Source organism: Ceratotherium simum, chromosome 6 (genome assembly GCF_057802395.1).
Source record: "Ceratotherium simum simum isolate JZ-2026a chromosome 6, ASM5780239v1, whole genome shotgun sequence".
In the NCBI taxonomy this organism is placed as follows: Eukaryota; Metazoa; Chordata; class Mammalia; order Perissodactyla; family Rhinocerotidae; genus Ceratotherium; species Ceratotherium simum.
Window position 1 is genome coordinate 581,057 of NC_141905.1, and position 10,316 is coordinate 591,372.

Below are 10,316 nucleotides of genomic sequence, written 5' to 3' on the forward strand. Positions count from 1 at the left end.
ACATTCATGCGTTAATTTAATGAATTCTCAAACAACCTTATGATGTAGGTAGTAGTATCAGTACCACTTAGTAGATGAGGACACTGAGCTGGGTTTCAGAGGGGCTTAAGGAACCTACCCAAGGCCACCTATTGATCCAGTCCCTGAGCTGTGATTTTAATCCACATGCTTGATCACTGCACCAAAGAAGCCCCCCAACAAAAAGATAAGGTTTCGGTGTCTGTTTGGGTCTTCCAGGAAGCAGAAGTGCACGAGATTTATTGGAGGAAATGCCTGTGAAGGATAAAGGGGAGAGAGAACAGGAGAAGGTGAGGAGAGCCTGTGAAGGGAGAGAGGGAAGGAAGGATGGTGAGGAGGAAGAGCCTGCTACTGGAGCACAGCTCAGGGAAAATCTTGGTCAGGCTGATGGGATGCCCCAGAGCACAGACTGCTCACCAGAGGAGTCCCACATTGGTTAGGAATGGCGGCTCAGTCATAGATCCGCCTGTGCCCTGAGTCAGGGGGTACTCAGTCTAGTACCCCCTGTGCTGGAAGCAGCCTGGGGAAAGCATGCCTCAGTGGTGGATGGGGAGTGGCTCTCAGCTCCCCAGGCCGCTCCTTGCAGCAGTCTTTCTTGAAGGGAGGCTTGAGCAGCACACTCCCACGGCTGCCACAGGCTCTGTCCTTGAGCTGTTCACAGCCTGTTTATGCATAGACTGTAGAGTTTGGGCAGGATGTGATAAAAGCCCAAAGATGGGATGTCCATGCAGCCTCTTGGGATAGAAGCGACTTCCTGTGAGGTTGAGCAGGTTGTGCACTAAATAAAGAGACCCTGCGAAGGGGGCTGGTTGCAGGGAGGAGGGGTTGAAATGCAGATATGAGCTTTGCCATTTTGGCCCAGAAAGGCACCCTTTACTAATTCAACCGTTCAGAAGGACATCTTTTTCTCACCTGCACCAAGGATGTGTGTAGGCAACCAGCAGCCTGTGCTTCCTGGGAGAAGAGGAACCCTTCACTGAGGATTCAGGGTCTGCTGGGACAAAGGGGACTGGGAATGAGGATGAGGCTTCTGCACAAGGCGCTCGTGGTGAGCAGCCAGTAGGTGCATGAAGTGAGCGGGCAGTGGGCCTAGAGAGGTGGGCAGGGGTGGGTCCCAGAGCCCAGTGTCTGTTGTTCCTGAGCCTGGATTCTGCTGGAAGTCAATGGGAGGCCTTTCAGAGGTTTTAGATGACAGAGAGCCATGACACTGCCATTTTGGTGGTCCTGGTCACTGTTGGATATTAGAAAGTCGAGTCGTATTCCAACTGGACTGTTTGGTCTCCCACTCAATGTAGCACTCCCTCCTCTCCAACTCCAGGCTAGGCTGGGCTTCAGCTTGAGGTGCGTGGCTTGGGAATAGTGCTGACATCTTCTGGTCCTTCTTCCTCCCAGCCCCAGGCTCTGCCCCTGTCTCCTCTGACTTACCTTCCTGCCCCAGCCCCCTTTAGGTCTAGGTCCTCTGGTGTTAGGGCAGGGAGGTGGGTGAGGGAGAGATCCTTGCTGGGCCCTTTTGGCCCTGTTCTGTCTGTCAGTGCCCCTTGGGCTGAAGGCACTGAGGCCCTCTGGGGGCAGCCCCAAGGTGCATCTTCCATCCTTCATGAGATTCCTGTGCGAGTCTTCAGGTGCCCTGTGGCGGGAGTGCTCCCAGCTTCGTTCCCTCCCTCCCTCTCCCTATGTAACTTTTCTCCGTATATAGCCTGGTTGGGGAGGGTGTGGCTGGCTTGATTGCCTCCTAATAAGTCCTGGGCAAGGAGGAAAGAGGTGGCTCCCAGTTGTGTTGGTTGTCGATAAAAGGGGGACATGTGACAGTGTGATTGCTTCTGTGTCCTCTGCTTTGGGCACATGGCAAATGGGAGGGGAGTGGGTCTTCAGGTAAATTGGGAGTGGCACTGAAGAAGCACTGGGGGAGAAGTCATAGTGTGTAGTGCCTCTCAGAGTCTTGGGACAAGCAGCCCAGCTACCTTCCCCCCTCTGCTGTGTCACTGACAGTAGATCATCCTACTGAATGTCTTAGAGGGTAAACAAGTGGGAGTGTAAACGGGCAATGTTGCAATTCACCTCTCCCCCAAAATAACAGATGATAACAATAGCCAGCATTTCCACTGCTCTTCTCAGTTTTGAAATGATTTTAAATTCTTTATCTGACTTGAAAGTCATAATGTGCTTTTTTAAAAATTTTATTATTTTTTTTTATTGAGGTCACATTGGTTTATAACATTATATAAATTTCAGGTGTACATCATTATATTTCAACTTCTGTATTGACCACATTGTGTTCACCACCAAAAGTCTCGTTTCCATCCGTCACCGTGCAAATGTGCCCCTTTACTCCTTTTGCCGCCCCACCCACCACTGTCTTCCCCTCTGGTAACCACCAATCTGTTCTCCTTATCTATGTGTTTGTTTATCTTCCACATATGAGTGAAATCATATCGTAATTGTCTTTCTCTGTCTGACTTATTTCGCTTAGCATAACGCCCTCGAGGTCCATCCATGTTGTCGCAAATGGTCCGATTTCATCTTTTCCCTGAGTAGTTTTCTATTGTATGTATATCCCACATCTTCTTTATCCATTCATCAGTTGATAGGCACTTGGGTTGCTTCCACGACTTGGCTGCACTGAACATAGGGGTGCATAAATCTCTTTGAATTGTTGATTTCATGTTCTTTGGATAAATACCCCGTAGTGGGATAGCTGGATCATATGGCATTTCTATTTTTAATTTTTTGAGAAATCTCCATACTGTTTTCCATAGTGGCTGCACCAGTTTGCCTTCCCACCAGCAGTGTATGAGGTGTTCCTTTTCTCTACATCCTCTCCAACATTTATTATTTCTTGTCTTTTTAATAATAGCCATTCTGACAGGAGTAAGGTGATATCTCATTGTAGTTTTGATTTGCATTTCCCTAATAATTAGTGATGTTGAACATCTTTTCATGTGCCTGTTGGCCATCTGTATATCTTCTTTGGAAAAATGTCTGTTCAGATCCTCTACCCATTTTTTGATAGGGTTGTTTGTTTTGTTGTTGAGTTGTATGAGTTCTTTGTATATTTTGGATATTAATCCCTTATAATATATGATTTGCGAATATCTTCTCCCAATTGGTGGATTGTCTTTTTGTTTTGTTGGTGGTTTCCTTTGCCATGCAGAAGCTTTTTATTCTAATGTAGTCCCATTTGTTTATTTTTTTCTTTTGTTTCCTTCGCCTGGTGAGACATGGTATTCAAAAAGATACCGCTAAGACCGATGTCAAAGAGTATACTGCCTATGTTTTCTTCTGGGAGTTTTATGGTTTCAGGTCTTACATTCAAGTCTTTAATCCATTTTGAGTTAATTTTTGTGTATGGTGCAAGTTAATAGTCTACTTTCTTTCTTTTGCATGTGCCTATCCAGTTTTCCCAACACGATTTATTGAAGAGACTTTCCTTTCTCTATTTTATGGTCTACACTCCTTTGTCAAAAATTAGCTGTTCATAGATGTGTGGGTTTATTTCCAGGCTCTCAGTTCTCTTCCATTGATCTGTGTGGTTTTTTATTTTTTTTATTTTTTTAAGAGAAACTATTTATTTATTTTTGTTTTTGTGAGGAAGATCAGCCCTGAGCTAACATCCGTGCTAATCCTCCTCTTATTTTGCTGAGGAAGACCAGCTCTGAGCTAACATCTATTGCCAATCCTCCTCCTTTTTTTCCCCCCAAAGCCCCAGTAGATAGTTGTATGTTATAGTTGCACACCCTTCTAGTTGCTGTATGTGGGACGTGGCCTCAGCATGGCCGGAGAAGCGGTGCATCGGTGCGTGCCCTGGATCCGAACCCGGGCCACCAGTAGCGGAGCGTGCGCACTTAACCGCTAAGCCACGGGGCCGGCCCTCTGTGTTTGTTTTTGTGCCAGTACCAAGCAGTTTTGATTACTGTAGCTTTGTAGTATATTTTGAAATCAGGGAGTGTGATACCTCCAGCTTTGTTCTTTTTTCTCAGGATTGCTTTGTATGATCATCTCAGTAGATTCAGGGAAAGTATTTGACAGGATTCAACATCTGTTTGTGATAAAAAGTCTCAATAAAATTGGTATAGAAGGAAAATACCTCAATATAATAGAGGCCATATATGACAGACTCACAGCCAATATCATATTTAACAGTGAAAAACTGAAAGCCATTCTCTGAGAACAGGAACAAGACAAGGATGCCCACTCTCACCACTCTTATTTAACATAGTACTGGAAGTCCTAGCCAGAGCAATCAGGTAAGAAAAAGAAATAAAAGGAATCCAAATTGGAAAAGAGGAAGTAAAACTGTCACTATTTGCAGATGACATGATTCTATATATTGAAAACCCTAAATCCACCAAAAAACTTTATAAATAATTAACAAATACAGTAAAGTTGCAAAATCAACATTAAAAAGTCAGTTGCATTTCTATACACTAACAACGAATAGCAGAAAGAGAAATCAAGAATACGATCCCATTTACCATTGCAACACAAAGAATAAAATACCTAGGAATAAATTTAACCAAGGAGGTGAAAGAGCTGTACACTGAAAACTATAAGACATTATTGAAAGAAACTGAAGAAGACATAAAGAAATGGAAAGATATTCTGTGTTCATGGATTGAAAGAATTAACACAGTTAAAATGCCCCTATTACCTAAAGCAATCTACAGATTCAGTGCAATTCCAATTAGAATTCCAGTGACATTCTTCACAGAAATAGAACAGAGAATACTAAAATTTTTATGGAACAACAAAAGGCCCCGAATAGCCAAAACATCAGATGCTGTTGAAGTAGAGGGTTAAGATTATCCCTTAAATGTCAAAGGACATTGGAGAACTTGAGGGCTTGGCTGAAGATCACATAGCCAGGTGAGGGCAGAGTTGGGTGGGTAATCTAGGTCTTCTGACTCCCCTCCTCTTCCCGCCGCCCCACCCTCCAGACCTGATCCCCTACACTTGCACTGCTCAGATGACAGTGGCCCCTCCGAGCCTTTTGGGGGATTGCCACTGACATATCAACAGCTCCAAGGCCAGACCTGATGCCCATACTTGGTGAGAGCACATTGTGTAGGACTGCAGAACCTGAGAAAGTTTTGTTCTTTGAGCTGAAGTGAAGCTTAAGTATGTGACCTATCAAGAAACTGTTTGCCTAGTGTCCACAGGTAGACGAAGGAAGTCTTTTTACTTTTTAAGAGGAAACACTGTTTTCAGGTGCTGCTCCCCAGGTCCTGGGGAGATCGCTGAGTGAGGAACCATATGGCACTCTGGTCTCGTCGTTAAAGCGGGACTCTCAGGGCTCTCCACAGGGCAGCGTTTGTTGACTTGTACTTGTAATCGATAGATGCTTTAATTCCACCTCATGACTAATTCTGTGCTTACCCAATTTATCCAAATTAGTGTGGCTTCATTTGGAGGGAAGTGTGCTAAACTCGGGTCTTCGTAGAAACTCTGTCCCCAGGCTCACAGCTGGTTGCTCTGGGCCAAGATGTGCCCTCTGTGGAATGAGGCAAGTGCTGGACACCCTGAAGCCCCTCCCTTCCCAATCCCTCCACAGAGGATGAGGGGCAGGGATGAGTGGGGGAGGCTGCGGGAAGGGGTTGCAGAACCTGCTGACTTGTTCTTTTCTTTTTTCCACCAGGAATTATTAGCCGAGAAGACGCAGAAGATCTCCTCGAGAACATGACTGAGGGAGCATTTCTGGTTCGGGTCAGTGAGAAAATCTGGGGGTACACCCTCTCCTACCGCCTGCAGAAAGGGTTCAAGCACTTTCTTGTGGATGCCTCTGGGGATTTTTACAGCTTCCTGGGAGTGGACCCCAATCGCCATGCAACGCTCACCGATCTCATTGATTTCCACAAGGTAGCCCTCTTCGGGGTACTGGGGGAGATGAAGTGGGTGGAAACTTGAGCTGCAAGGAGAGCCACGCTGCAGGCATTCTAAGAGATGGGGATGGAGAGTGAGCAGGAAGCCCTGGAAGGTCCTTAGCGTCACAGGGGTGTGGAACATCGGGGTAGAAGAGACCAGAGCTTGGCTAGACCAGGCTCTGGGGCCCGCTGTTTTTCTGGCTGGCTTACCCTCTGACCCATGCAGGCTCCTCTAACCCTGGTGCCCAGGCCTGTTTTCACCTAGAGTACCTGGGTGCTCGCTGCTGTCCACACTTAGGGCACAGTTGACAGTTGGCTAGCCTTCTGTCAAGCTCATCCTCAGGATGTCCCTTCTGAGGACTTTCTGGGAAGGTCTCTGGCAGCTTTGTAGAGTTAGTTGAAACCTAGAGAGCAAGCCCGTGGATAGAGAAGCTTTTCTAGTCGAGTTATGTCTCTTGGTCCAACTGCAGCTTTACCACTTAGGCTGTGTGTGACCTTGTGCCGGTTGCTGAGCTTCGGTTTCCTAACCGGGCAAATGGATGTGTGTAATACTTAGCCCAGATCCTGTGAGCACTAGGTGAGGACATGTGCATAATGGCACTCTAACTGTGAGGTGGTAGGAAGTTCTCATTTCCCAGAACTCCTTCTGTTATCTGTTCCCTGTGTGGACCTCACATTGAGAAAGATGTTGCCTTCCAAACAATATATGTAGAGGGAAGCACCTTTTGTGTTCATGTGGCTGTTGGCATCAGCAGTAACTGGGAGAAAGCCAAAGGTGGAGCTCGGTGACCCGGAGGGTGGGACCAGGAATTCCCAGGGACAGAGTTGTGGTGGCTCAGGGTCCACCATCACCTGAGCTCTGCTCGTGGAAAAGGTTCACAGAATTACTTGCCCGTCTCACTGGGCTTTCGCTGTACTAGGGACTCTTGGATCTGCATTGCTTTTTCTTCCTGGATGTCCCCAGGGCTCTAGGGACAGTTCTTAACCTGACCTTATATGTAAAGTACATAGAAAATCACCCATTTACCATTATCTAGACGCCAGGAGGAGGGCACTGCCCGGAAAACTAGACTACCCATGATCAAGGCAGATTTGTACTTGTGTTGGGAAGAGCCTTCTGACAACCCTTGGAAAGAGAAAGGGAGGGGATGTGTCGGTATTGGTACCTTCTCTGTGTCAGGCACTGTGCCTGTTGCTCCACATCCGTATTTTCATTTAATCGTCATGATGGCTCTGTGAAGGTGGCACATTAGTCCCATTTCGCAGATCAGGAAACCGAGGCAGGGAGCTTCAGTAACTTGTCTGAGTTTTTAGGGCTGGTACCGGCCAGGTGCAGGAGTTAAGCCTCAGGTTGCGTCCCTCAAAAGCTGGTGCTTTTTCCTCTATACCACATTGTTTGCTTTCCCTGTCCAATGTAAGCTACTTTGAGCAGTGATGAGCTCCTTGTCCCTGGAAGTATTCAAGCCAAGGGTAAATGTCCATCTCTCAGAGATGCTATGGAGAGGTTCCTGCATGGGAAGGTTCGACCAGATGTCTTTGAAGGTTTTTATTCTCTCCCAGATTTAAGATTTGAGACTACCAATTCGCTTCCTAACACTAAAGAGGGATCTCATCTGTGCCCATGTGGAGATCTGGTGGCCAGCTTTTAAACATTAAAATTTTAATTACACACTTACTTTATGATCACATTCTAAGAAAAATCAAATACAATACAAAGTGAAAGCTTGTCCATTTCAAATATCCATTTTCATCCTCCACCTTGAATTATCAGTTTGCCACGTACCTGTTTAGGTATTTCCTGAGCATTAATGCAGAAATTTATGTACATAAGGAAATACATAGTTTTGTTATTTTTCACATAAATTGGATAATCCTTTACCAATAGCTCAGCAATTTGATTTTTTAACATCCTTAATATATCATAGAATGTATTTTTTGAAAGGATGGTCCCTGGAATTAGGCTGCCAGGTTTTAAATCCAGAGTTCATTTCTGTGCGTAACTTTGGGCAACTACTCAAACTTTTGTACCTAGTTTCCTCCTCAGTAAGACGGGTTTAATAACAGCACTCCCTCCTAGGGTCACTGTGAAGTTGCAATGAGATTTCACTGTATAAAGTGCTAAAACAGTATACCTGACGTTTGTAAGTTATCAGGAAATGTTGGCTGTCGCTGAAATATGTCTGTGAGATCTTTCCATGTCATACATGTACCACATCCTTGTAAATGCTCTATGGTATTCCATGGTATGGATGTGTATTACAATTTAGTTATCCATCCTCCTTCTGATGGCCACTTCTATAGCTTCCAGGTCTTCATGGTCACAAACAGTGTTGCAGAGACTTGCTTGTATATCACTTTGGGCACATGTGCAAGTATTTCTCTAGGATGGATCCCTCAAACTGGAACTGCTGGATAGAAGACTATGCACATTTTAATTTGAAGAGATCTGCCAGATTGCCTTCCAAAAATGTAGCACCAATTCATGCTCCTGCCAAAACTATGTGAGGCCATTTCTCCACACTGCTGCCAACACTGGGGGTTATCAGTCATTTTAATTGTTTCCCGTCAGATGGGCAGACACTGTGTATCACTGTTGTTTAGTCTGCATTTCTCTGATTACCAATGATGCTGAGGATCTTTCATATGTTTAATGGCCACTTGGATTTCTTCTGTGAATTGTCTGTTCATATCCTTCATCCATTTTTCTTCTTAGATGCCTCTGTTATTGGTGTGTCAATTCTTTCAGCTACTAAATTGCTCTTTAGTTATGCCAATGCTTCTCTTCAGTTCTTCTATTGAAATTTTTCTTTTAATTTAAATGGGCATCTTTTCCATTTCTAGGTTCTTTAATTGGTTCTTTTTTTCTAATGGCCCATTCTTGTTTCATGGATAATGTATCTTCTTATTCCACTGAGGACATTAATACACATCTCTTAAAGGCTCTTTCTGTTTTATAAGCTTGATATTCTTTTGGGAGTCAGTTTTGTTGTTGAGTTTGGCATCTTTCTTTTATGGTTGTGATTTCCTTAAATGTTTATAAGTTTGGGGCTATGAGGTGATCTTTGAACTGTGACTTTCCTGTTCATCCATCAGTGGATGCAGTCCCTGTTTCCCAGATCCCGTCTCTCCATGCTGTAAGGGTTGATGGTGAGTAGCTCATCGTGGGCGTGGGAGTATCCGAACTTTTTGGGTCTTTGCGGCCTCCTGAGGAACTGTGTGCCTCCCCTCACTTCCTGACCTACCTGAGGCAAGGACCTCTGCTGTCTGAGGTCCCCCAACCGGTCCCACGGATACTTGCTCTAGCCCTGCCCCACACTGACTCCTCTGACCATCTCATCCTGTATGTCTTTTGGTTTTCAAGGATTCTTCAACATTTTTGCTCTGTTGATGTCCTTCCTTCTTATTTTTCCATATTTTATGGATTCATTTCTTTTTAAAAGCAGATTTTTTTCTGTCATTTCTATAAATTATTGTGAGGAGGAGGCAGATACATATTCTTAGTCTTCCTTTCTTGAACTGGTCTCTTTCTGGTGGATGTTTATTTCCCTTTCTTGATTATAAGTGAGTTTTCCTTTTTTTTCCCCTTTTAGGAGGAAATTATCACTGTTTCAGGGGGAGAGTTGCTGCAGGAACCTTGTGGACAGAGGGACAGCCCACCAGACTACCATCTGTTGTTTGAATGATTTTTTTCTTTCCTGTCAATTGGATTCCTTTGAGCATCCTTTTGTGAACTCAACTTAGAAACTTCCAAGATCAAATCATTATGGCCTTTTGGAAGATCCACCACCATCCAAAGGATTAGTATATTTCAAGGGATATGAAATATGTGGCATAGGTGCTGGTGGTCCCTGACCCAAAGCCTAGGACAGAAATTGCTGATAGCTGATGCAACTCTTTCATGAAGAGTTTAGATATGACCTCAGAAGATGAAGCCTATTTGTCTTGACTGCCCTAAACTGAGCTCCCAGAGTGCACGGATCACGTTTTAATAATCCAAATAATTCCAGTGCCGAATTCCAAATTTAACATGTGGTAGACATTCAATAAATGTTTGTTGAATGAATGCACTTCTTCTGAAAGTTTTCCAACACCAGTCAGCAATGATTTCTAGTAAGTTATTTCCTGTTTGTCACTGTTTATCAAGTCATAGAGATTATAGGAGAAATATTGTAAAGGATTTATATGGAAGACGTAGACGCTGTATTTTCAATGATGTTTATTATCCTCATTGATATTATCATTGGAATTACCTAAGGCTCCTGAGCCCCAGCTTCCAGAACAGATGACTGATCTGACCCTGCCCTCCTTCTTTTCCTCTTCCTCTGCCACCCCTCCTCAGTTTTGGAATCATCTCTTGGCTCTGGTTTTGCAATATTGAGGCAGTGGTTTCATATGTTCCTACAGATGTGCCTAAGACCTGAGGTGAGTTATAAATCCAAG

At 44.5% G+C, this 10,316-nt stretch overlaps 1 protein-coding gene across 3 annotated transcripts in view; it reads left to right on the plus strand.

Annotated features, from left to right (window-relative positions):
- Positions 1-9,622, plus strand: part of SH2D4B (SH2 domain containing 4B) — a 99,085-nt gene extending 89,463 nt beyond the window's left edge. For 2 of the 3 annotated variants that reach the window (XM_087432939.1, XM_087432938.1), the window contains 2 exons: positions 5,651-5,871; positions 9,467-9,622. In XM_087432939.1, the coding sequence (XP_087289065.1) occupies positions 5,651-5,871; positions 9,467-9,559 (314 nt within the window). In that variant the 3' untranslated portion in view covers positions 9,560-9,622. The remainder of the gene's footprint in view (positions 1-5,650; positions 5,872-9,466) is intronic. The other variant, XM_087432940.1, reaches the window with a different exon arrangement.
- The last annotated feature ends 694 nt before the right edge of the window (positions 9,623-10,316 follow it).